The sequence below is a fragment of the Chinchilla lanigera genome, unplaced genomic scaffold, assembly GCF_000276665.1.
Source record: "Chinchilla lanigera isolate Chin_1 unplaced genomic scaffold, ChiLan1.0 scaffold00094, whole genome shotgun sequence".
Lineage (NCBI taxonomy): Eukaryota > Metazoa > Chordata > Mammalia > Rodentia > Chinchillidae > Chinchilla > Chinchilla lanigera.
This window is the reverse complement of record NW_004955495.1, coordinates 8012357-8039317: the sequence shown is the minus strand read 5'-3', so window position 1 is coordinate 8039317 and position 26961 is coordinate 8012357. Positions and strand designations below refer to the sequence as shown.

The 26961-nt window shown below is 56.6% G+C and overlaps 1 protein-coding gene across 1 annotated transcript in view; it reads right to left on the bottom strand.

Moving 5' to 3' along the window:
• Notch3 (notch 3) overlaps nt 1-26948 on the bottom strand; it is a gene marked incomplete in the record, with an annotated part of 36247 nt that extends 9299 nt beyond the window's left edge. Inside the window, 30 exon segments of the mRNA XM_013505128.1 lie at nt 158-462; nt 1892-2054; nt 3446-3530; nt 4291-4513; nt 4817-4971; nt 7280-7612; nt 8028-8590; nt 9028-9146; nt 9228-9485; nt 9563-9695; nt 9917-10101; nt 10497-10644; nt 11091-11292; nt 11633-11858; nt 13351-13506; nt 13906-14019; nt 14415-14566; nt 14644-14836; nt 15595-15705; nt 15995-16228; nt 16735-16848; nt 17077-17190; nt 17463-17648; nt 17735-17890; nt 19022-19255; nt 19349-19471; nt 19563-19901; nt 19988-20130; nt 24057-24135; nt 26723-26948. Of these exon segments, the coding sequence (XP_013360582.1) occupies nt 158-462; nt 1892-2054; nt 3446-3530; nt 4291-4513; nt 4817-4971; nt 7280-7612; nt 8028-8590; nt 9028-9146; nt 9228-9485; nt 9563-9695; nt 9917-10101; nt 10497-10644; nt 11091-11292; nt 11633-11858; nt 13351-13506; nt 13906-14019; nt 14415-14566; nt 14644-14836; nt 15595-15705; nt 15995-16228; nt 16735-16848; nt 17077-17190; nt 17463-17648; nt 17735-17890; nt 19022-19255; nt 19349-19471; nt 19563-19901; nt 19988-20130; nt 24057-24135; nt 26723-26852 (5676 nt within the window).
• Nucleotides 26949-26961: the final 13 nt, after the last annotated feature.

The window sequence follows — 26961 nt, the reverse complement described above, 5'->3', positions numbered from 1 at the left end:
AAAAAAAAAAAAAAGGAGGGTTATGTATGTAGCTCAGTGTGAATGCCTGGGTTCAATCCTCAGCACCACCAAAACAAAAAAAAACGAGCTTGGGCTCCAAGCCGGGCAGATCTGATGCCCACCAGTTCCAACCCCCAGAGGGGTGGCTCTGTCTCACCTGGAAGACGCCCTGGGCATCAGCAGTGACGGCTGTGTGCAGAGGGGTGCGGCCCGAGTGGTCCTGGGCGTTAGTGTCGGCTCCAGCATCCAGCAGCCGCTTGGCCGCATCAGCCCGGGCGTAGCGGGCAGCCAGATGCAGGGCCGTCTCCCCCGTGCGGTCGGTGCGAGCCCCAAGCTGCGCCCCCTGGCAGATGAGGTCGGAGATGATGCTGGCGGACGTATCCTCGGCCTCCTCCTCTTCTGTGGGCATCGGCTCCAGTGCCCCCCCACAGAAGGAGGCCAGCATGAGCGGGGTGAAGCCATCTGCAGGGACCAGGGAGGAAGGTGTCACAAAGGCACAAGCGCCCTTCCAGTGGATCCCATCAAGGTCACGCTATTCAGAGCCAGGGGGTCACAGGACAAAAGAGCACCGACACGCTCGGCACCCACTGGTAAAGAGTGGGACAGCAAATTGCACCCTCTTCAGGCCTAGCAGCACAAGGGCGTCCAAAGACAGCCACAGAGCAGACCGTTCGGAGAAAACACAGCCGGGAGGAACACGGCAGAGCAGGACGCAAGGACCCAGATAGCATGACCGGTATGCTACACCGGGCATGAACACTTCTGGGCTCCCCTCAGGGCACCCTGTGCACCCCATGCTCCAGCATCAAGCCTGCTTGGAGCCCAACGCGCCTGCCAGGCGAGGGATACAGCAAGGGCCAGACCCCTCCAATACACACAGTCCAGCCCCATAGCTCCCGAGTGGCTCAAGGATAAGCAAGTGATTCTACTCCGTCCAATCAGAGTGCATTCTGAGACCTGCCGGAGAAGCGTGAGAATAAGTGTTGTTTTGTTTTGTTTTGTTCTGTTTTGTTTTGTTGTACTATGAATCAATCATTAAGAGGGCAATCTTATCACTGAAGCACATCCTCAGCCATTTTATTTTACTTTATTTTATTTTTGGATTTTTGAGAGTCTCAATATATAGTTCACGCTGGCTTTGGACTCAGTATGGAGTCAAGGTTGGCCTCAAACTCATGGTGATCCTTCTGCCTCAGCCTCCTAAGTGCTGGGATTCAGGCATCCACCACACAAAGTTGTTTTTTATTTTAGTTGTTTGGTTGTTTGGCTGGTTGGTTGGTTGGCTGGGTGGGTGGTTGGAGACAGGGTCTCACCAAGTTGCCCAGACTGGCCTTGAACTTGCCATCTTCCTGACTCAGCCTTGCAAACAGCTGGGATTACTGGGATTACAGTCATGAGCCACCACACTCAGCAAGAAGACAGTTTTATACACCAGAGCCAGGAAGTGGTTTAGCAGAAGCTTCTGGGCTCAGCAAAACCAGGCAGGGTGGCACACATCTGTAATCCCAGTACTCTGGAAGGCTGAGGCAGGAGGATCCAAGTTTGAGTCCAGCCTGAGCAATTTAGTGAGACCATGTCTCAAAATAAAAAACAAGAAAAGGACTAGGCAAAAAAAAAAAAAAAGAAAGAAAAGAAAAGGACTGGGCATGTAGCTCAGTGTGAAGGCCCTTGGTTCAATCTCCAGTGTTGGGGGAAAAAATAAGTAGAGAGCGGAATACCAAATCCAGCCACCTTCCATAAATGCCTTGTTCTACTTAGACTAGTGGGAGTTGGGCTTTTATCACATACAAACATGAGCCTTGAAGAGCACACACACCCCCGAAGCCTGGACTCTCCCTAGCACTGGTCCCAAGCAGGAGGGGTGGAGCCTCCCTGGGGGAGGGACCCTGACCTGGGCCACGAACGTTGACATCCATGCCGTCAACGTCTGCATCACCCTGTGGCGGTGTCAAAGCCATGGCTGGAGCCACACGGATATCAGCAGCCACCAGGTGGTGCTGGGTCCACTGGCGACAATCCACAGGCTCCTCGGCGCCCACACCAGGCTCCTCCACCTGGAAGGACAAGGAGGTAGGAGAGACACTGTGAGCACCAGGGACAGACAGACCCAAGGCTTCTGCTCATGGCGAAGCACACAGGATCCCAGGGCACCATTGACATTCTCCCGCTCTCATAGTGGGGAAATGGAAAGGGGATGCGCTGGAGCTTGGGGAGCTCATGAAAGGAGGAAATTGGGGGCCGGGGATATAGCTCAGTGGCACAAGTGCCTGCCTGGCAAGCGCAAGGTCATCAGTTCGATTCCCAGTACCAAAAAAAAAGCAATTGGGTTTCAATTTGAGTCAGGAGGGAGAGGCCAGTAACCAAAGCGCATGATACACACACACACACACACACACACACACACACACACAAACAGAAACACACCAAAAAGGAAATGAATGATTGCACCAACAACAGCATCAATAACAAGCTGAGTGTGGGCCAGGGATATAGCTCAGCGGCACAGCGCCTGCCTGGCAAGCACAAGATTCTAAGTTTGATTCCCAGTACCAAAAAGAAAAAAAAAAGCTGAGTGAGGTGGTGCACGCCTGTAATCCTAGCACTCCAGAGGAGGCTGAGGCAGAAAGATTGCTATGAGTTCAAGACCATTCTGGGCTACAGAGTGAGTTCACAGCCAACATGGACTACATAGCAAAACCTTGTCTCAAAAAACAAAAACAGGGCCGAGGATATAGCTCAGCGGCAAAAGCGCCTGCCTGGCAATCACAAGGCAAGGTTCTGAGTATGATTCCCAGTACCAAAAAAAAAAAAAAAAAACCCACAGATCAGGGGGATTAATGTATTTCTCCAGGGATCTGACTAGTTCCTAAACAGTATGTTGTTATGAAAAGAATGAGCCCTGTGCTTGAGTTTTGCTCTGGTTCCTGTCTCCCTGTGCCATCACTTCTGCATGTACTTCTGCTACCATGATCCCACCCGGCATCAGATGCTCACCAGATGCCAAACTGACGGGGCACCCCAATCCTGGGCTTTCAGGCTCCAAAACTATAAGTAAAATAAACTTCTTTTCTTTATACATTATCCAGCCTTGGGCATTTTGTTATAGCTACAGAAAATGTAGCACATAGCCCAAGCTGGACAAAAAGAGAACCCACAGAAAGACAGCAGGGGGTCAGGAGGTCAGTCCCCTCTGGGATGAACTCAGGCAGGCCTGGGAGTAGGAAGCTGGTTGAGGAGGAACAGGACAGAGTAGGGGAACTTCCACCCACCCAGAGAACTTTGTGGGCCCCCATGGCAAATCCCCTCCTCCTTTAAGGGCACAGAGCCCACACGAGAGAAAGTGAGGTCCCAAGGCTGTGGCTGCTCTCTGGAGCTGGGGAGGTGGGGACAGCAGAGCACTCCCCACCCAAGACCCTGGAAGAAAAGGCAAGGAAGCAGACATCACCTTCAGCCGCTTGGCCTCCGGGCATTCTGTGTCCATCCAGTCTGAGGCCACCTCCCCCATCAGACTCTCACCCTTGGCCATGTTCCTGTGGGGGCACAGGAAGAAAAGGAGGTGAGGACGCTGGGGGCCTCCAGCCTAGGAATAGCTTTTGGGGCAGGGTCACAGCAAGGGTAACAGAAGCAAGATCAAGGGTCTGGATTTGGGGTTGGGATCTCAGGCCAGTAAATGCAGGGAGTGCTTCTGGATATAGGTTCGCATGAGGGGGTGAGGTACCGACGGAACGAGGTAGGTGGGGTACGGTCAGGAGTTATGTCAGGTGGCAGCCTGAGTTTTCAGGTAGAATCAGAAGGGACAGGAGTGTGGTCAAAGGTCAGACCAATGGTTATGGGATAGACGAGGGTCACAGGCATACAGCAGGGGTCAGAGGATGGTGCCACAGGCCAGGGAGGCTGGGGGTTAACCTCATACAGAAGTGTGCGTGAGGCCCTCAGTTTAACCCCGGGGAAGAAAGAAGGGAGGGAGGGGTAAGAAAGGGTGAGGGAGGGCTGGAGGCAGTGGTGGAACTGGAGATCACTGGACAGTGGCAATGGTCAGGGAGGTGGGATGCGGACCAGAGCCATGGGGTCGGCAGCCACGCGGTGATGAATCGGTGAGGTCTGGGAGCCAGTTCGGGGTGGGGTTAGGGGTAGGACCTGAGCCGGGAAATGAAGACGAAGTCAGGTCAAGGGTCGGAGACGGAGTCTGAAGTTACGGTCAGGAAGGGGTAAGAGGTCCGTCGGATCAAGCGGGGGTGAGGGCTCGCGAAAGCCCCACAGGCGGAGACAGGGGGCACACAGGGTCCTCACTTCATGCCCAGCGCGTCTTGTCCCACTGGTTCTCTCCGGCCCTTGTGGCCAGCTGCCACATCCTTGTGCAGTGCGAAGCCCTCGGGGAACCAGAGGGTGCTGTGCTCACGCTTGCGGCGGGCCACCATGACACCCAGGACGAGGATGACCAGCAAGAAGACAGCGCCCGCAGCCAGCAGCGGCAGCACGGGCAAGCTTGGCTCTGGAGGCTCCAGGGGTTCCCCTGCAGAAGACGCAGGGGCAGCTGCAACGTTGGGGCGGGGCTTCGGCTGTGGGCGGGGCTTCAGCCATGGGCGGGGCTTCCGCCATAAGCAGGGCTTCAAGCAACGGCAAAGCTTCAACTGTGGGCGGAGCTTCTTTGTGCAAGGAAGCTTCGACCAGCATTGGGGTTTCAATCAGGGGTGGGGCTTAAATCGTGGGTGGGGCCTCAGTCATGGGTGGGGCCTCAGTCATGGGTGGGGCTTCAACCAGGAGTGGGGCTTCTAGCTCCCTCCAGTACCCCACGCAAGCCCCCGCCCCAGCTCACCTCGCACATCCCGCAGTGGGTAGGGAAAGTCGAGGCGCTCCACCGCAGACAGAGCTCCCAGGTAGTCAGCCGCACTCTGGGCATCAGGGAAGCAGTGGTCATTCTCGGGCGACTGCAGGCAGAGCCTGTTGTCAATCTCCAGCATCACGACAGAACTGCGGGGACACAGCAAAGGATCCAAGAGCTCTATTTTTGCCTAATGCATCCCAGGCACCAAGCCACGCCGCCTCCCCCCAGCACCAGGCTCGAAAGAGCCATTTCTACCAACCATGGCTCCACCACCCACCTGTGCCCAGCTGGCATCCAACCCCAGTGCACCCCCAAACAGGTCTTGCTGTGGTTACCAGTGTTCCCAGAGCCACGAAGCCAGGGGACGTTATTTTCACGTCACTATTTCAGCAACTTCCCTCACCCACTCTGGGGTACAAGCCTTTACTGGGTGGATGGCTGATGCACCCACACCCAGCTGCTCCGGGCACTGACATTTTTTTTACAGTGCCGGGCCTCATGCGTGCTAGGCAAGCGCTCTAGCACTCAGCTACATCCCCAGCCTATCTCCTCTTCTGAGCTGATTTCCTTCCACCAACCCGTAGATTTCAATGTTTCCAGGTTCACTCTCCCGGGCCCACCTCCAGCTGTGTCCATTCACAGCCTTTCCCCACCCCGATATCTCTAAGGTACAGCCCTCTTTTTTTTGTTAGGGTCCTGTCCTTCTCAGACCCCTGCTCTAGCCTCAATAAACACCGTACCTCCCATCTGGCCCTGCTGTGAGGTTACCAACAATATCATTTTTTCATAAAAAACCAACCAACCACCACAAAAAAAACCCTAGCTGTGATGAACCTAGGACTTTGCAGATGCTATGCAAGCATTCTACCACTGAACCACACCCCCTTCCCTTTTTATTTTTCATTTGAAGATGCACTAAGTTCCCAGACTGGCCTTGAACTTGTGATTCTCCTGCCTTAGACTCCCATATACACCTTGGATTATAGGCATGCACTACTGTGTCACTCTACATGTTGGCTCTTAATAATGTTGAGGTCATATTGAAAGGATGAATATTAATTAGTATCATTTGGGAGGACAGAAGTTAGGATCTTAGTGCCTTCTTCAGCTAACTTGTTCTAAGATAGATATTTTATTCTGGGGGAGTTATGATGGTTTGGGGGGGGCTAGATTTTGAGACAGGGTCTGGCTATACAGTCCAGGCTGGCCTTAAACTCACTACATAGCCCAAACTGTCCTTCAAGTTGAGGTGATCCTCCTGCCTCAGCCTCTTGAGTGCTGAGATTACAGGCATGAGCCACCACATCTGACTAGATCATACATATTTTTTTTTTTATAAATGATGAGATTCCAGGGTGGGTACTGCATATTTTATTCTTTGAGTGTTTTAGTTAAAATTGTGATAGTTAAACAAAACAACTGCAGTGTTATGGTCTAGTGAACCTGTTTGACTATAAAGAAAAAAGGTTAAATGTGATATTTTGTTTTTTGTTTTTTTTGGTTTTTTCTCCGGTACTGGGAACCAAACTCACAACCTTGCGCTTGCCAGGCAGGCGCTTTTGCCACTGAGCTAAATCCCCAGCCCCAAATGTGATATTTTGAAATTACTTCTTTAGGGTTAAACACAGTTTTCAAGTGTTGTTTTTGTTTTTGTTTGTTTGTTTGTTTTTTGTCTTTTTGAGATAGGGTCTCGCTATGCAGTTCAGGCTGGCATTGACCTCACTTTGTAACCTAGGCTGGCCTCGAACTCACAATGATCCTCCTGCCTCAGCCTTCCAAGTGCTGGGATTACAGGTGTGCACCACCACACCCAGTCTCAAGTGTTATTATTACTTGTGTTTTTTTTTTTTTTACAGCCAGGTGGCCAGCCTGGTTTTCATAGCTCCTGCTATTTTCAGAAAAATCAAAATTAAGTTGTGTCCCTCCCCAAAAAACCAGACTAGACATGCCCTTACCCAATCTGCAAAGTCACAGGCCTCTCCAAAAGGAGGTAGCACTAGACTGGCTGTGCAGTTCTGGGCCTGCCCCTCCCACTACTCCCCAGAGACACTTGCTCATATCTGGAGGCATCTGGGATGGTGTTAGAGGCACCTAACGTTAAAGTCTCTGCATCCTATACTGCACAGGACAGCACCCCACAGCAAAGCAAGATCCAGGCCCAAATGCCAAAGGAGCAGAGGCTGAAAAGCCTGTAAGTGAAGTCACATATGGTGGCATATGCCTATCTTCCCAACACTTGGGAGGCTGATGCAGGAGGATCACCAAGAGTTTGAGGCCTGCCTGGGCTACATAGTGAGTCCAGCGAGCCACCTGTCTCCAAAAAATCAAAAACAAAACAAAACAAAAAATTAAGAGAAATGACACACACAAAACCCAGATCCAATGGTGTCTCTCCCTCTCTCAGGTCCTGGGCTTCCTTTGGCCCACAAGGCTCCTCCAGGTGGAATCACTCACCCGATCACCTCGGGCGCCAGCTCCCTCCGGGTCCGGGCCTCGGAACCAGAACTGGGCCGGTGGTAAGGGAAGACCATGGCCTGGCCATGCGCGTCCAAGCGGAAGCGCAGCGAGGTACGCAGGATGGCGCTGAGACGCTGTAGGAAGTCGGCGCTGGAGCGCAGCAGCTCCTCTGGTGGCATCAGAACCGTGAGGACTAGGACCCCACGGGCCAGCAGAGCCGGCACCTCGCTGGCACAGTCCAGCCCGTCCCAGCCACACTCCTCTGTGTTGCAGCCCTGATCACAGCGGCCATCGGCAAAGTGATCAGCGCAGTACTTCTCGTACACAGGGCTGGGAGAAGAGAGGGGCAGAGTAAGGGACCTTGAAGCCCCCAAAGACACACACGACACAGAGCAACGGACTCCAGACAATGCTTGTATAGGGCAATAATCTGCTGCATATGTTGGGCCTCCTGCAAATCCAGGAGGAAGGGAGCGAAGGAGAGAAGAAAAAGAAAAGACAGCCGGGGCATGAGGAGGCAGAGATGGAGTGCACACACAGGTGGTAAAGCAGGCAGCAGGGCAAGTGGATGGAGCACAAGGGACAGGGATGGAGACAGGGTGGGGAGACCCTCGGGCAGAAATCACACATAGACATGCGGATGGGGCAGGAATGAAAGGACGGCCCAGCGGACAGGCAGGCGGACTGCGGCGGACGGACAGAGACGGGCAGGGGTTACGGGTGTACGGTGTGGCTCCTGGCTCACTTGCAGGTGCGCTCTCGGCTGTGGCAGTCGAAGTTGTCATACAGGCAGGCGGGCGAGCTGCAGGCCGGGTCGCAGCGGCTGTTGTTGAACAGGCGCCAGCACTGGAGCGCCTCGCACTGCCGCCAGGGGTCGTCCACGCTCAGCGAGCAGTCGCCGCCGTCCCAGCCGCAGCCCCTGCTGTTGCACTCGCGGTCGCAGTGCCGGTTCCCGCGCTTGGCCTGGCAGGCGGCTCGCGGGCACCGAGGCTCCTCCGCGACCTCGGGCGCTGCTGCTGCTACCGGGGTCTCGCAGCGCGGCCCGGTCCAGCCCGGAGTGCACCCGCAGCGGAAGAAGGGGGCGAGGGGCGCAGGGCGACAGGAGCCCCCATGCAGACAGGGGGCAGCCGCACAGCTGACGTTGGTGCCTCCCGGAGGCAGCGCCCTGGAGCGGCAGGCGAGCCCCGACACCCCCGGGGGACATGCGCAGCGAGGCCCGCGCGGTGTCTGCTGGCAGGGGACACCTGGCAGGCACTGCAGCTCCCGGCAGGTGCGTGCTACGTGCTCGCAACGAGGACCCCAGAATGGCTGGGGGTTGGGAAGGGAGAAATTGGGGAACAGGGGAGGGAAGAGAATAAAGACCAGAAAGGGAAGTGGAGAGAAGAGGATCCGGGGTCAAGAGATGCAAGAGCAAAAAGTCAAGACTTGGAAGAAGTTGAGCCCCAACTTCTCCAAATCCTGCCCAGTTTCTCCAAGTTCCGCTAGAGGCCGCACGGGGCACTCCTTCCCCGGAAGGCCCCACCTTCCCCGAAGCCCCGCCCTACCAGGGAGGCCACGCCTTCTCCGGGAGGCCACGCCTCCGGGTCCCAACCTTGCTGGGAAACTCTCCAAACTAGGTAACTTCTGCATTTCCCAGGAACCCCTTTCCCACCCACGAAAGTCCTTTCTCCCCCAAAGCCACATCCCTCCCTGAGGCCACACCCTCTCTCCTCCGCGGGGGCTGCCACCTATGCCACTCCACCTACCTGGACACAGTGGCAGGTGAAGGTCAGCACACCGCCAGGACCTGGGCTGGGGCGGCACTGGCCTGCATTCTGGCATGGCTGGGACTCACAAGGAGACAGGGCCGTCTGACAGCGGGGACCTGAACGGGCAGGGACGGCTGAATCAGACACAACCGAAAAAGGAAAGGCAGTCTCAGGCCGACCCTACCTTTCTTGCTTACCTGTGAAGCCAGCATGGCAAAGGCAGCGGAAGTGTCCGCCTGGGTCTTGCAGGCAGTCCCGGGTGTGTGCTGTGTGGCAGGCACCCGGGCGGCACTCGTTGATGTCTGCCTCGCAGTGCAGGCCCGTATATCCCGGGGGGCAGTTACAGCGGAAGCCACCCACCAGGTCCACACAGGTACCATTGTGTAGGCATCGGGGGTCCAAGTCCAGGGATGGGCCAGGACTACAGTCATCCTCATTGATCTCACAGAGCACTCCTGGGGGAGGGGGGTGAGCAATCAGTGGCAGAAGATTCAGCCTCCTGTCTTGTCCCCCAATCCTGGCTCTGGCATACCCAGTGTCCCAGGGGGACAGGAGCAGAGATAGCGGGCCACGAGGTCGATGCAGGAGCCCCCGTGCTGGCAGGGCTGAGAGGCACACTCATCCACATCGTCCTCACAGTTGTCACCGGAGTAGCCAGTTGGACACTGTGTTGAGGCAAGAGAAAGACCCACTGAGCCCCAAGGGCCACAGACCTGCCTGACACACCCGTGAAGACACGGAAGATCCCAGCACAAGAGGACACACACACACAGACACCTGACTCGTAGGACAGCCCAGTGTACATGGAGCCGCATACACAGAAATGTGTCCCCCTACCCACTCAGACGTGGCTGGCCCCCTTCCCTCTCCCAGGGCTTACCCTTACCTCACACATATAGCCCCCCACGTAGCCGCGGCAGGTGCCCCCGTGCTGGCAGGGCTGGGCCAGGCAGGGGTCCACTTCCTGCTCGCAGTGGCTGCCAGTGCGGCCCTCCGGACACACACAGGAGTAAGAGCCGCCCTTGTCCACGCACTTCCCACCTGCCTGGCACAGGTGCTCCAGCCGCATCCCTGAGGAGAGTTGACAGTGGCATCAGGCACAGAGACAGCTACACATGGCTTCCTCTTTCTGCCCCCACCACACTCATCACCCTGCTGGCGTCAGGCCCTAGGTCCACACCTACCTAGGCTGTCACATGTCACGCATCCTCTTAGCTGGCAGTTCTCAATCACCAGCACACATGCCTTTGATCCTTATACTAGCTGTCGCACACCAGCTGTCCCACGGTGAGAGACACGCACGCCACCCCAGCAGGCTATCACACAGTCACACACACACATTCAGCCACACACTCCATCATGGCCCTGCGCTCCGTGGTGGCACCCTCATTTGGCACACCCCAGCAGATCCGGGCACATGCACCCGTCCCACACCCCCCACACACAGCCACAGGCTCCCCACTCACCTATCTGGGCTGCCGCCTGCACACAGCGCAGGCTTCGGATGTCACAGAGGCGGCCGGTCCATCCGGGGCGACAAAGGCAGTAGGCCCCGGTCTGGACACAGCGACCTCCATTCTGACAGGGAGCCTGGCTGCACCAGTCAACCAGAGTCTGCAAAGGAAACCCCCACATGTTCAGTGCCAGGGGAAGGCTCTGGGAACCGTCTGCCCCTCCCCCAAGCCTCCTGTCCTGGAACTTTGCCCCAGACCCCTCCTCCAGGACTATGGCAGGGCCCAGTCTCCTCCTCTAGGACCAACGGCCCAACCCATGTGGCAAGCCCTTCCCCTGAAACATGGCCTCAGACTCCGCCCTGCCCCCCCACAGGTCCCTTCCCCGAGCAGACCTCCAGAGTCCTGCTCCAGGAGTATGGCCCCCGGGAGCTGGCAGCCCCCGCAGGAACACACCCCCAGACTCCTCCAGAACTATGATGGCGGGCCCATCCACTGGAACACGATTCCAGACTCCTGGGGCAGGGCCCTATGGGTCTGCCCACCTGGTAGGTCCCATCCCAGAACACACCTCCAGACTCCTCCCCCAGGCCCTATGGCTCCACCCACCTGGCACTGGCTGCCAGTGAAGCCCTCTGGGCAGGCACAGCTGAAGCTGGGGTGCGTGGCACTGCAGACCCCCCCATTCAGACAGGGCCGTGAGAGGCAGGGGTCGGCCTCATATTGGCAGTGGGCTCCAGTGTAGCCAGGGCGACACAGGCAGCTGAAGGAGTTCACACGGTCCACGCAGGTCCCTCCATTGAAACAGGAGCTAGGAGGCGAGCAGAAAAGGCTCAAGCCCCACCACCCTCGTCCTTCCTCCTAGAATGGGGGCTTCCGGATCAGCCCCTTAACCTCCACAAGAAGCTGTAGCCCCAGACAGGTCATCCCATCCCTTGGCCTCAGCTGACCGATGGGAGCCACGTGCAGAACCCCACCTCCCTCAAGAACCAGTCACCAAGGTGGCTTCCAAATAGATGCTATGGCCTCATCAGTCATCAGCCCTCTCAGGTGGATGCCAAGCCAAGGCTCCCCCTTGTCCCCACTAAATCCCAGGCCCCTGAGCCCCACCCCACACCAGAGCCTGGGTTTCAAGTCAGAGCCCCACCCACCTGGGGCTGCAGTCAGGAAGGTTCTTCTCACAGTGGAAGCCTCCATAGCCCGGGGGGCAGGTGCAGGTGAAGGAGGCCACATGGTCGGTGCAGGTGCCCCGGCCGCAGGGGCTGCTTAGACACTCATCCACGTCAAGGGCGCAGCGAGGACCAGCAAAGCCAGGAAGGCAAGAGCAGGAAAAGGAGCCCACGCTGTCCTGACAGGAGCCGCCATTGAGGCACGGGTCTGCGGTCACAAGGGAGCAGGTCTGAGCGCTCACCCTGCTCCCCAGCAGCCTGGCCTGCCTGGCCATCCCTTGCATAGAGAAGAACGCAGAGGGAAGGAAACCGCATCCAACTGGTAGGACATTTGCTCAGAGGGATCAAATTCTATCCCCATCTCCTCCCTTATCTGGAATCCTCACCTATGCGAAAGGGGTGGGAGAAGGGGGACCAAAAAGGCCCTCTGAACTGCCTGAGTCACCCTCAGGTTCCGCATCCACAGTTTTAACCAGTGGATGGAAAATACTGAAAAGAAATCGAGCCAGGCATGCTAGCACATGCCTATCGCCTCAGCCCTCAGGAGCACTCAGAAGGATCTCAACTCTGAAGCCAACTTGGGCTACATACTGAGTTTGAGACTTGCCTGGGGTACAGTGAAACCCCATGAAAGACAGAGAAAGAGAAAGGAGGGAAGAAAGTGCAGTTGTTCTGAACATGTTCAGACTTTTCCCTTGTCATTCTTTCCTAAACAATACAGTGTAACAAGTATTCACATGACATTAATATTGTATTAGGTTATAAGTCATCAAGAGATCATTTAGTCTATAAAGGATTGTGCAAGTTCTTCAAAAATACTAGGCCATTTATACAAATAATTTATAAGTAAATATAGTAAAGTAAATAAAGTAAAATAAGTAAATAAGTAAAACACTTTGTGAAGAATTTTAATATTAATCAGGAGGCTGAGGCAGGAGGATCACAAGTTTGAGGCCAGCCTGAATTACCTAGTGAGATCTTGTCTCAAAAAAATGTTTAAAAAGCAACACTAATTTTGTGTATTTATTTTTTTTTTTTTTTTCTTTTTGGGACAGAGTCTTGCTACACAGTTCAGGCTGGCCTTGAGCTTACTTTGTAGTCTAGGCTGGCCTCAAACTCACAGTCATCCTCTTGCCTAAGCTTCCCAAGTACTGGGATTACAGGCGTGTGCCACCATGCCTGGCTTTTTTTTTTTTTTTTGAAACACTAATTTTAATTTTGATTACATATTGAAGTGTGTACATGTGTGTGAGAGAGAGAGAGAGAGATCTAGGGATAGAACCCAGGGCTTCACAAGCTCTCTACCACTGAACCATATACCTACTCTAAAATAATGATACTTTACATATTGGTTTAAATAAAATACATTATTAAATTTTAAATATACATATTCCAGGTTTGTTGGTGGTACACACCTCTTACCTCAGCACTGAGAGAGGCTGAGGCAGGAAGATCTCAAATTTGAGCCCAGCCTAGGGAATTTAGTGAGACTGTTTCAAAGTAAAAAATAAAAAAGGACTGGGGATGCAGCTCAATGCAAAGGCCCTGTGTTAAATTCCCAGTACCAGAAAAAAAAAAAAAAAAAAAGGAAAGAGAGAAGGAAAAGAAAAGAGAAAAAAAGAAGAAAAGAAAAAAGTGTGGGCCATACAAAGTGTTCCCTAGAATAGCAACCCCCACCACCAGTCCTCCCTGGTACTCACTGGGGTCACAGTCATCGATGTCCTGATCACAGGAAGGACCAGTGTACCCGCCATGGCAGGTGCAGCTGAAACCTCCTGCCAGGTTGGTGCAGGTGCCGTGGGGACCACAAGGTGCAGGGCCGGCACATTCATCCACATCCCGCTGACATCGTGGCCCTGGGGGCGGGAAGGAAGGAAACAGGTAGGGTCAGAGGGTGCAAGGCAGGGTCTGAGGTTACCTGGTAAAGACAAGAACGCCCCATTTGCCTCTGAGTATTTCGCACAGGCTGGAGCAGAATGTCCTTCTGCTGTCTCAGCGGGTGGCAATCCACACTCAGGAGTTGTCCCCAGCCTTCAGCTGGCTCCTGGCTTTCCCAGCCCCCCATCGCCACCTCTCCTCCACAGCTGACCCTCATGAGCTGTGAGTGTCCACATTCAGCTCTTTCCCCGGAAGGCAGCTCCCCTCAAAGGCAAGTCTGGGGGCGAGTCCCCCATGGGGCCCCCAACATCACTCTGTAGGGGGCAAGGTAGGAGGAGGTGAAGAAGAGAAGGAGGAGGAAGCGGTCATCAGTGTACCTTGCCAGCCCATGGGGCAGGAGCAGGCAATCGGCTGGCCAGGGGCAGATTCACAGCGGCCCCCATGCTCACAAGGATTAGGTGTGCAGGAGGACAGCAGTTCACACTGGCGGCCTGTAGGAGGTGGACAGGCAGAGTGAGATCATCTTTTTTTGTTTGTTTCACTGCTTTGAGGCAGATCTTGCTATGTTTTCCAGGCTGTCCTTGAACTCACTATGCAGCCCAGGCTGGGCTCACAGCGATCCTCCTGCCTCCGGCTCCCGAGTGCTGGGACTAGAGGCGCGCACCACCTTCCCCAGCAGAGTGAGACTGTCTTGAGAGACATCATGTTCCAATCCCCTCCCTCCCTGGGCTCCCCCTGCTTTGACAGCCCCCTCTCTGGGGGAGCCCCCTGGGGGAGGTGAAAAAAGAGAAGTGGAAAAGAAGCAAATGCAGATGAGAGTAGAGGAGAAAGGAAATGAGAACAAGGATGTCAGGGAGCCTTGGGGAGGAAAGGCGGGGACACACACCCTGGACTCCGGGGGGACAGGTGCAGCGGAAGCCCGTTCCATCGCTGACACAGGTGCCACCACCCTGGCATGGCTGGGACTCACAGGCGTCTCGAGACAGGCTCTGGCTGCAGCGAGGGCCACTCCAGCCAGGCTCACACACGCAGCGGAACCTGGCAGGGGAGGTGGTCAGGGATGGCCACTGGCCATGGAAACAGCAAGGAGGTCAGGTGCTGGGGAGGGGCCTCACCCGCCAGGGGCGTCGTGGCAGACACCATGACTGCATGGCTCGTGGGCACAGGGATGGCTTGGAGGTAGGCAGAGCGGAGGCAAGGAGCCGGGTGGACAGAGGCAGCGGAAGCCGTTTTCCACATCCAAGCAGGAGCCTCCCTCGCCACAAGGGCTGGACGCACACTCGTTAATCTCCACATTGCAGAGGGGCCCTGGGAAACACAAAAGCAATCTCATCCCAGGCCTGACTGGATGGTGGAGCCAACCAGGGAAGGACATCGTGTTCCAACTTTTGGCACAACACCTGGGCAACGAATAGCAACAATCTCTCTGTCTCTCTCTGTCTCTGTCTCTCTCTCTCTCTCTCTCCCTCCCCCCCTTCTCTCTCCACTAGGTCTCACCATGTAGTTCAGGCTGGCCTTGAATTCGCTATGTAACCCAGGCTGGCCTCACACTTGTGGTGATCCTCCTGCCTCAGCCTCCCAAATGCTGAGATGACAGGTGTGTGCCACGATGCCTGGCTAAGAACCTCCTTTGCTTACAAGCTCTTACACAAATGAGAACAGCCAGCTCTTCAACTCAGAGCTCCATTGCCCTGGATCACCCAAGACTTTCATTTCTACCCACTAAAAACTATCTTAGTACCACTCAGACACAACCTGGTCTCGAGTCTGGGCATCTTCATTTTTTTTTTTTTTTTTTGGTACCGGGAATTGAACTCATGACCTCAGGCTTGCCAGGCAAGCGCTTATGCCGCTGAGCTACATCCCCAGCCCCAGCTTCATTCTTATAGCAGAAAAATCATAAGTCAATATGAGGACAATGCCATGCCAACATGAATCTCAGGGCATGGTAGGGACGGTGTCATTGGACACGTGTGAAGAAAGAGGCAGGGAAATCTAACCACCAGAGGGGAGGGCCTTTCCCCTCACCTTACCAGGACCCTTGCCTGTAGCCACCATCTGCCCACCTGTGAAGCCAGGCTGGCAGACACAGTCATAGCGGTTGATGCCATCACGACAGACTCCAAAGGTGCAGGGGTTGCTGGCACAATCGTCAATGTTAACCTCGCAGTTCACACCTGGGGGAAGGGAACGCAGGAAGAGGGCTATTACTGTCACTCACCACTGGCTCCACCATCCAGTCAGGCCTGGGATGAGGTTGCTTTTGTGTCTCCCAGGGCCCCTCTGCAATGTGGAGAGTAACGGGTGTGCGTCCAGCCCTTGCGGCGAGGGAGGCTCCTCCTTGGGTGTGGAAAACGGCCTCCGCTGCCTCTGCCCACCCGGCTCCTCGCCTCCGCTCTGCCTACCAGCCCTCTGTGCCCTCCTCCAGGTGAGACAGTTCCCGCCCCAGGCCAGGCCCAGCCTCACCTGTGGTGCCAGGAGGACAGCGGCACAGGTATTTGTCTACCAGGTCTAGACATTTGCCCCCGTGACGGCAGGGCTGGCTGCGGCACTCATCCACCTGGCTCTCGCAGCGCGTGCCCGTGTAGCCTGGCGCACAGGCGCAGGTAAAGCTGGCAATGCCATCCACGCAGCGCCCATGGTGGCATGGGTCTGGAGAGCAGTCGTCTACGTTGCGCTCACACAGCGTCCCCTCGAAGCCTGCAGCACCAAAACCTCAGGCTCGGTCCACTTGCCACAGCCGCCCACAGCTGTGGCCTCCACCCATCCCAACTCTATCTTAGCCTGCCCACTGAGTCATCAGGAGGCGGGCTCAATTCAGATTCCGCCCCCAGCTTGTCTCTCTTGGGACCAACTCCAAGGCCCTCCCACAATTACAGCCCATTCCCAACTGTGGCCCCCATCTCTACTCCTTACACCATCAGCCTCTCCCTTGATCGGAGCTGAGCACGTGTGAAGGACCTGGGGAAGGCAAAGGGAACTGAACCTGCCCCTCTACACTTACATATACCCTGTACCTGGCCAGACCCGCTGACCCCATCCCTAGTATTACCTCATTCTAGTTCCCTAAGCTCCACCCCCAGATTTCATTGGCCCTGCTCTTTGCTGCAGCCCCACCTCCAGGACCTCCCCGAACCTGTTATTGGCCCCCCGCTGCTCTAGCCCTGCCTCCACACTTCCTGGACTGTCACGGGCTCCGCCCTCACCTTCTGCACAGCGACACTCATAGCCGTCTGGTTGGTCCACGCACTTGGCACCGTTCCTGCAGGGCGTGCTGGCGCATTCGTCCACGTCGAGCTGACACGTGGACCCACTGAAGCCTGGGAAGGAAGGGACGAAAGGATGCCCAGCTAGTCACCGCAGTCCTCTGCACCATGCTGCCGCGTTTGCAAGGCAATCTCATCCGCTTGGTTTTTAATTCAGTCCAATCTCTTCATGAAATGTGTTTTCTCTTCTAAATCATCTAACGTGATCTTATAGACTCCCACCCCGGAGCCTCGGTGCCTGTACAGACCGTCTTCTCCGTGTTCCTGTCCCAGGATACTCACCGGAGGGGCAGGTACAGCTGAAGCCATTAACTCGGTCCTTACAGACCCCACCATTGACGCACGGGCTACTCTGACACTCGTCGATGTCCACCTCGCAATAAGTTCCCGTGAAGCCTGGGTGGAGGAGATCGACAGAGCAGGGAGGTGGACCCTGCATTGATCCTCCCGCCCTAGCCTCTCAGAAGCTAGGATTACAGGGTTGGCACTAAGTTGCCCAGGCTGGGCTGGAACTTTCGATCCTCCCGCCTCAGCCTCTCAGCATGTTGGGATTACAGGTGTGCGCCAGCACAACTGGCTCAGAGCCTCACTTTAAACCCAGTCCCACCCTATAGGTTTCCCTCGCCCCAGCCCCAATCTCAGGACCCGCTCCCACATCCACCACACACCTGCCATGCAGATACAGGTAAACTGGCCGATGCGGTCAAGGCAAGTGGCCTGGTTGCGGCAGGGCCCCGACAGACACTCATTGACATCCGTCTCACAGCGAGGTCCAGTGTAGCCACGCCCACACTGGCATAGGAACGACCCCTGGGTGTTCACGCAACGACCCAGATGTTCACAGGGGTTGGCGCCTGAGGGATTGGGGCACAGCTGGTGTGGGCGTGGCAGATCGAGGCCCCACCCCTCTTATCTGATTCCCAGGAGGTGCCCCCCTCACCAATGGAGCACTCATCCACATCTTGGTCACACGCCCCGCCAGTGAACCCGGCTGGGCAAGTGCAGATGGCCCGGCCGTTCACAGGGTTTGTGTCGCAGATAGCATCCTCGTGACACGGGTTGCTGACACAGGCGTCATCCAGGTGGCACAAAAGGCCTGAGAAAAGGCAGGCAGAGATCAAGGGCTGACCCTCTTCCCTGGCATTTTGGGGGAGGGAGCTGGTGGCACTGGGGATTGAATCCTGCACCTCTGGTGTGCTAAGGTGTGAGCCCTACCACAGACACCAAAGCCTTGATTAACCTGCAGAGTTATTTAGTAGCTTTTTAATCCATTTATTATGAAAATCTTCACACATGCTGAAAAGTTGATCATTCATGTACCCACCACCTAACCACCTACATTCCACTCTTGCTAATCTGTTCATCTTTTTACTAAGCCACTTGAAAAAATAAAAAGAAAAGGTGTTTTAAAAACCTCCTGACTCTCCCGATTCTAAAAGGGTCCTGCCTTCAAGCCTTTGCTCTTGTACTGCCCTCTGCCAGGCCCGCCGCTTCTGCGTTTCCACATCTCCCTCCTGGGTACCTTCTCTGACCTTTGCACTTGCAAAATTCCTCGCTTTCTTGGCTACACCTCTCAATAGTCGCCCATTCCAATGGCTTCTGCCTTTGACTGTGTGCCAGCCTCCTCCTCAGCCTCCTCTGGCTTACCCTTCACCCCAGATCCAGCCTCCCCGCACCTTCCCTCAGTTGCTCTCTCCCTTCCTTAGTGCTGAGGACGGAACTCAGGCCTGGCACATCCTAAGCACATGCTCTAGCACTGAGCTACATCTTATTTTTCTCTCTCCCCCTGCCCCTACCAGTACTGAAGATGGAATTCAGGGGTGCTCTACCATTGAGCCACATCCCCAGCCCTTCCCTATTTTATTTTGAGCCAGAATCTTGCTAAATTGCCCAGGCTAGGCTCAAATTTGCAATCCTCCTGCCTCAGCCTTCTGAATAGCTACGATGACAGGTATGCACACCTCCATGCCCAGCTCCCAGTATAATCTTTCTGTTTTTCCTTTTTTGAGACAGGGTCTCACTATGTAGTTCAGGCTGGCCTTGAACTCACTATGGAGCCCAGGTTGGCCTTGAACTTACAATAATCCTTCTGGCTCAGTCTCCCAAGTGTTGGGAGGACAGGCGTGTGCCACTGTGCCTGGCTGCTGCTGCTCAAATCAGAGCCTCTCCTCACCCACTCAAGAACCATCAATGGCTCCCGCTGTGTACAGGGAAAACAACCACTCACCAGTCTTGCCCATGGGGCAGGCGCAGTAGAAGGAGGCCACACGGTCATGGCAGGTGGCACCGTGGAAGCACACAGCTGTGGCACAGTCATCGATATTCTGACTACAGCTCTCGCCAGTCCAGCCATTGACACATACACAGCTGTGGCCACCCAGAGTGTTGAAGCAGGTGCCCCCATTGTGGCAGGCGTTGGGCTGCAGTTGACACTCATCCACGTCCTCTGTGCAGAACTGGCCTGTGGCGCAAAAAGTTCCCAGTCCAGCCACCTGGTGGGTGACCTCGCCCACCCAGGGTCCGCCACGCAGCTCCCTTCAGCTCCGGTGCCTACCTGTCCACTCGGGGAGACACTGGCAGTTGTAGGTGTTGACGCCATCCACACAGGTCCCCCCATTGAGACACCGGTGTCCTGGACAGTCATCCACGTTCACTTCACAGTTCTGACCCTCAAACCCTAGGATGGCAAGAAGAGACCAGGACGGTCACGGCGGGGCTGGCTTCCTGTCCCCACTGAGGTTACATCCTCCGGTGGATGGCTCACTCACCAGGCAGGCAGGCACAGTCATAGGTGAGATCTCCGCTCTGTCTACAGGTGCCCCCATTGCGGCATGGCGAGGGAGCACAGGGCACAACGGGGTTCTCACACAGGGCCCCTGTGTAGCCCCCTGGGCACTGGCAGCGGAAGGAGCCAGGCGTATTGAGGCAGGTGCCACCATGGCGGCAGGGCCTGCCCACCCGGCACTCATCCACGTCACTTCGGCAGCTGCGGCCCTGATAGCCGGACGGGCAGGAGCAGACAAAGCGGCCATCGGAGCCCACAGAGCAGCGGGCACCATGGGCACAAGGGCTGCTGAGACAGGGGTCCGGCAGGGAGCAGTCGGGACCTGGCGGGTGCAGGAGACGGTGATCGTGGGGTTGACCACGCCTTTGCTGACCTGGGGTTCCCCTCCGGACATCCCTTGCTCCTCACCTCGAAAGCCACGGGGGCACCGGCAGGAGAACCGGGCAGTGCCTGCAACCACCGAGCTCTGGCAGACACCTCGGCCAGCACAGGGCCCTGAGTGGCAGGGGTCTTCCAGCTGGCACCTCTCGCCCACCCAGCCTGGTGGGCACCTGTGAGCAGAGAACTGTGGTGGACGCCATCTGGGCAGGGCAGCCTCAGACAAAGATACACACAAAACAGACAAGACACACCAAGCAGAGAGAACGGCAAACACACACTCCTTCATTCTTGCAACAAATACTCGCTAACTAGTCAAACACAGCAGCGAACGCAGTAAAAGTGGTTCTTACCCTGTTGATCCTCACAGCCAGGTCAGGCAAAGGGAACACAGAAAAGTGACAGATTAATATACAACCGGCTGGCAGCAGGAGGTGTAAGCCATAAAGACTATGCAGGGTGGGGCTGGGGATTTAGCTCAGCGGCAAAGCGCCTGCCTGGCAAGCGCAGGGTCGTGAGTTCGGTTCCCGGTACCGGAGAAAAACCAAAAACCAAAAAAAAAAAAAAGACTATGCAGGGTATGATGAGTTCATTGGTGGCCCCCAAAACAATATGTCCACACCCCACAAGCTGTAACTGGGGCCCTATTTAGAAAAAGGGGCCAGGTGTGCTGGTGCACACCTGTAATCTCAGTGTTTGGGAGGCTAAAGCAGGAGGATGGCGTTTGAGTCCAGCTTAGGCAATTTAATGAGACCCTGAACCCAAATAAAACAATAAAAAGGGCTAGGGGTGTAGGTCAGTGATACAGTGATTGCCCAGCATGCGTGAGTGCGGAGTGGGGCAGGAGATTTGGAAGGAAGATAGGAGAAGGTGATCAGCAGACAAAAGCAAGCAGAGTGGCTAAGGCAGCCGCAGTTGAAGATCGCCGGGAGCCACCTGAAGCTGGAAGAAGCAGTGACCAATCATTCTATAGAATTTCTAAAAGGAGCATGGCTCTGCCAACACTTTCATTTCAGACTTGTGACCTCCAAATTTTCTAGAGAATACATTTCTGTTGTTTTAAGCCACCGAGTTTATGGTAATTTGTTATAGTAATCACAGGAAACTCCCACACAGGTTAAATGGAAAGGAATGGTGAGAGATTTTCCAGCACCAGTAATTAAACCCAGGACTTTCCCACCAAGCTACACTGCCAGCTAAATTTTTTTTTTTTTTAATTTTTCATTTTGAGACAGGGTCTCACTAAATTGCCCAGGCTCAGCTTAAATTTGCAATCTTCCTGCCTCAGCCTCCCAGAGTGCTTGGATTACAAGTGTGCGCCATGATGCCCAGCTTGGGTATTATTACAGACTAAAGAAAGTGAAGAGGGGAACCAAAGGGTTGGGTGAGGAAGGACATCCAGGCAGAGGAAATAGCAAAGGAAAAGCCTGTCAGTACAAAAGATAACTGCCCAGAAAACACCCAGGCAGACTCAGAACCACAGAGGCACACACAGAAGGACACACCAGCTCCAGTACTGGCCAGGAAAACAGATGACATGCCACAGCCTCGCCCACCCGAGGATGTGGGCAACTCTCACTCAAACGGGCAGCCGGAAGTCTCCTAAACACAGAAACTTCGCCCAGACAGGGTTACAGGGGATTAGGGTTACAGGGAGGGCTTTCAACATGCCGCCCCCTCCCAAGTTCACTAAGGCAGCCTGAGGGGCAGGGAAATGAGATCTGGGAAGGGATTGGTTTTAAGACTGGAAACCTCAGCCGGCAGTAGTGGCAGCACGGTTGTAATCCCAGCACTGGGGAGGCTGAAGCAGGAGGATCATCAGCCTGGGCTGTGTAATGAGTTGAAGGCCAGCATAAACTACATAGTGAGACCCTGTCTCAAAAAAAAAAAGGATTGGAACCTTTCAGGGGGCACAGGCGGGGATGTCTGAAGGAGGGTCTTGGCAAAACCGCAGGACCACTTCCACCCCTCCCCCTCCTTGCCCTAGTCAGTCCCCTCCCTCCTCAGGATCGTCCCAGACGCCTGGATCTGACCTCAAGCAGGTGACTCAGTTCTTAGCGTCACCCACAACCCCCACACACACACTGGCCCCCAGCGAAACAAGTCGGGGCATAACCCGGGAGGGGTGCAGGTGGTGTAAGGAGAGGAGGTTACCCTACCCCTTTTGGCCCCCGGGCCAAAGGCCCGCAAGACGCCGGCGGCGACCACCATCCTGGGCCGGGAGGGGGCGCGCTGCCCCGGCAACCCTGGTGCCCCCACCCCATCCCTGCTGGGCTGTAGCCCACGCGGCCCCTCCCGGCGCCCGGGGCGGGTTCCCACGCTCTGCGCCCCGCGCGCCCCGCCGCAGACCGGTCGGGCCGGTTCCCGATTCCAGCCCCGGCGCGAGCCCCGCCCCGCGGTCATAGCTTGGGGGGAGACTGTGGGGGGAGCGCGGGCTTGGAGACAGGGACCGGGGATCGGGAGCTGACTCAGGTGGGGGAGACGTGGGGGACCCGGAGGAGGAGTGACAGCTTGGGACACTCCTAAAAGGTCTAGAATGTTCGGGAGCCTGAAGAAGATAGTTTAGGGGCACCTGGGGAGTGGCTCCCCTCTAGCCCCGCACCGAGACCAAGCCCGCTCCACTCCGTGCAATCCGGGCTCCGGGTAGCCGCGCGCGCCGGTGATTCACCTGTTGGGGGGGCGGGGCCGCCCCGGGCGCATCCACCTGTCGGCCTCAGTCCAGGCGCGCAGCTGCACTGCGCACGCGCCTACCCGGCCCAGGCGTCCCAGGGAAGATCACACTTTCTCCACCGTCCCACCAACGCAAACCACTCAGCGTCAGGACCGCCCCCGAGCCCATCTCAGTATCCCCCAAACAGATGAACCCAAAAGGAGACACAGCCAGAGTCTCTTGTCTAAAGTCACCCTAGGCCCGCTGCCTGACATTTCGAGTGCTGAAGAAATGAATACAAGAACAAATCAGTGAGTAGCCCCGGGCGAATTGTTCTAATTATAATTTAAAAGGAACCAGTCCTTTCTCCTATGATCCTGAGAGGCCTCCCCTTAGAGCACCTATGTTCTCTGTCCCTCTCATTATTATTTATGAGCGTTTATTGAGCACTTACTGTATGCTGAGCACATCCTGCAGAGGGTCTGTTTTCATCTTTACAGCCAACCCCCACAAAGGAAGAACTATTGGAAGAACTGTAGTTCACACTGGCCTTGAACTCACTATGTAGCCCAGCAGTCCTCCTGCCTCAGCCTCCTGAGTGCTGGGAGGTGTGCACCACTATGCCTGGCTGATTATTGCCCAATTTTTCACATGCAAAAACTGAGCTCACAAAGCCCCAAACCTTCGCTCAAGGTATCCCAGAGCCCAGAATTCAAGCTGAGCTGTCTCCTGTCGGCTCTCTCCCAGCCCCTGCTCTGCGCATCGACCCAGCCCTCTGCCTTTTCTTGTTTACAGAACAACTAAATTTTTGGGTTCCTCCAGTCACAAGCCAGGGAGGGAAAGCTCTCCTCTTTCGCAAGTGCAGAGAGGGGAAGTGACTAACCCAAGATCACCCATCAAGAAAGTAGCAGATAGTCATATGTGGTGGTGCAGGCATGGAATCCCCACACTCGGGAGGCTGAATCAGGAGGATTGCCACAAGGTTGAAACCAGCTGAGCTACACAATGACTTTAAGCCCAGCCTGAAGCACATAACAAAACCCTGTCTCCAAAAAAAAAAAAAAGGAAAGGAAAAAAAAGGCAGAACAGGTCATTACAGGCCTCCTGTGCCCCTCACCCACTAAACTGAATAGCTGCCTCTACCAAAGGGCTTTATATGTGACCTTGGGAAGCCAAGAATCCTATGAAGCTGAGGTTATCAGACCCGTAAAAATGGAAAACCAGACTATGACACTATGACCAAAGGGATTCATCCCCAGCCAGCCAGCACCGTGACGTGGGGTTTGAGCCCACACTAGGTGGACTCCCAAAGGCCCTGCTCATTCCCAAGGGGGAAACCTGAGAAGCTGCCCAAACCACACACGTGCAGGACATGGCAGGGAGGCAGAGGAAGACGCCGGACTCCCCTCCCATGTGGGGCCCGCTACTGGCACTGAGCCAGGCACTCACAGGCAGGCAGCCTCTCGGGAGGGCAGCTGGGTGCATCGACCTCCATTGGCACACGGGCTTCCGTCCAGGCAAGGGGGGGCTGCACGGGGGTAAAGGAAGGTGGGGGTCAGCCAGGTGCCCAGGAACCCAACCCACAGGGACAGACCCCCTCCCTCCTGCTGCCAGGCAACAGCTGCACTGGGCTGGGGGTGTCTCTGTGGGTGCACAGTGGCCCCCATCCACAGTTCCCACGGCCCCCCGCCCCAGCCCCAGCTGTTAGGGATGCAGCTGTCCCTGCCAGCTCGAGCCCTGGGAACCAGAAGGCAAGGGCGGGAAGGAGGAGGGGCTGGCTTGTGCCAGATGTGGGGGCTCGGGACGCTGCCAGAGCTAAGATGTGCAACCAGGGGGTGCAGTCAGGAAGTGAGGGTGCTGTGTTAAAGGGAGGTATGAGGCTCCTTGAAGCGGTCTTGGGCTAATGGAGGGGCAGCAAACCCTGGGGCTATGGATCCCCCTTTCCCCGACACTGGGCATTAACTCCAGCTGGGTGGCCTCCAAGCTGGGCCTTGGGAGAGAGGCCAAGGCAGGTAGCCAGGAGTACGTGATAGAGAACCAGCTCCAGGTGTTGTAGGGATGGGGCATGTGCTATGGGGAGGGGCAGCTGGTGAAAAACAGGTGCTGCCTGTCCAGTGTCCCCATCCCTGAGGGCTGTGTCCCTCTTGGGTATGGCATAGTCTAACTGTCCTACCAGATGGATGAGGGGTGTGGCAGGGTTTGAGCTAGTGGAAAATTGTGTGCGTGGGCAAGTGCGCCGCCACTGTGTGTGTGTGCGTGTGTGTGAGGGAGAGAGGTGGAAAGGGGAGTGAGTGGAGAAAAACAGACATAAAGAATAGAAACTAGAGCTGGGCATGGCAGTGCACGCCTGTAATTCCAGCACTTGGAAAAATGAGCCAGGAGGATCACCAGGAGTTCGAGACCAGCCTAGACTACATAGTGAGAGCCTGTCTCAAAAGGAAAAAACAGAAAGCAGAGAGGAGACAAAGACGGACAGGGACAGGGACAGAGAAAGAGACAGACAGTGAATGACAGAGTGAACTGAGACTCTGTCCCGCAGAGAGGGCCCTGGGTGTTTGTGTATGCAGAGGGTCTGTGAGCCAGGCTGAGGGGAGGACCACGTGAGCCACACGTGTTCATGGACTTGGTGCAGCAACCTGTGCGGGGACCTGGATACACCCCTGCTGTGTCCCTGTGCAGCTAAGTGTGAATCTGCCCGGGCATGTCAATGCCGGCCGAGCGCATGTGTATGTGTATGTGTGTGAACTGCACACCAAGGCAGGAGTGTACAGATGTGTGTGCTGCATGCGCACAATCGCACCTCTTACGTGTGTGCACTGTCAACTAGAGGTGTCCATCTGTATGTGCCCAGGGCATCTGTCTGTCTGCATGTATGATGGGGTGTGGCATGGCCTAGCATCTGTGTCGAAGCGCATCTGAGTATGCGCAGGCATCGCGTGCGCCAGACCTTGGGCTAGTGTGTGGTCATCCTTGACTGTGCGCGCATGCATGCCGCCTGTGCGTCTCGCGGGAGTGCAGTGTCCACAGTGTCTGTGGCACGTTGAGTCTGCGAAGTGTGCATATTTGCATTTCTGTAGCGTGTGACCTAGAGCTGTGTGTGACAGCCGAGTGTGCGCGGGCTCCTGCCCCGTCCTGCCCGCCGAGGGCCCCCAGGCCAAGCCCGGGAGCCCGATCTCCCCGCTCTCCCACCCCTCACGCCGAGTCCCACAGTGGCAACCCGGACCCCAGCCCTTCCCCTGCCGGCCTGGCCTCCCAGGGCTAGAGTAGGGGATGGAGTGGGGGCGCCCCTGCAGCCCCCGCTCCGGCCTCGCAGCGGATCCCGCTTTGTCTGGCGAAGAAAGCGCGAGGCCGGTCGGGGGGAGGGGGTGTCTAGACGTCGCGGCCATTGTCCCGAGCGGGGGAGGGGAAAGGCGAGGAGGAGGAGGGGCAGGGGCCTGGCCGGCTGGGGAGGGGGCGCCACGGCCCAAGAGGGAGTCTGGGGACGCTCGCCCCTTCTCCACCCGCACGCAGGCGGGTCCCGTGGCAGCGGGGTCCGGGCGCCGGGAGAGAGTGAACGCTGGCGCGGGCTGGGGAGGGGGTGCGCGCCGCTTGGCTCCGCTCCGGTCCGTGCGCTCCGGCTCCGGGACTTGCAGCGCGCCGGCCTGGGAAGTTTTCTAAGCTCTAGAACTTCGCGCCCCTCCCCGCACCCCCCCCCCCCCCCCCCCCAGCCAGACTGCCCGGGGGTCTGGGAGCCGGGGGCTTTTGTGCAAGAGGTCCTCAGCCTGGAGGGGTGGGGTCCCTGGGTTTCCATCGGAGTCTCACCAGGACCCCAGGCACGGGTGGGATGAGAGCGCACCCCCTCCCACATCCTGAGTCCCCGAAACCCGCAACTCGAGCCACCAGCCTGGGAGCCCTGGGTCCCCTTCATCTCCAGCCTCAATGGCTTGGGGGTCTCTGCTCCGCAGGCCCCTGCGATCCTGCACCTCCAAATCCGGGTCCCTGCGCCTCCCGACACTGGCACGCCGTCCCCAGCTCCTGCACCCTCTCAGGCTCGGGACTCCAGATCACAGGACCCTCACCCCAGAACTGGAGGACCTGGCCCCCATCCCCCAACCCGCTCCCCGCCCGGCCCTCACCTGCAGCCCCCAGCCCCGAGAGCAGCGGCGGCAGCAGCAGCAGCAGCAGCCGAGGCAGCGAACCCTTGGGTGGCGGCAGTGGTGGTGAGGACATAGAGTGGCCGCGGCGGCCCCGGGCCCCCGGCCCCATGGCGCCAGCCGCGACCCTCCCTCCTCCTCCTCCTCCTCCTTCTCCCGGCTCCGGGCGCGTCCCGGCCCAGGCTCCGCGCCGCCAACTGCGCCCGGTCGGGGCAGCCGGC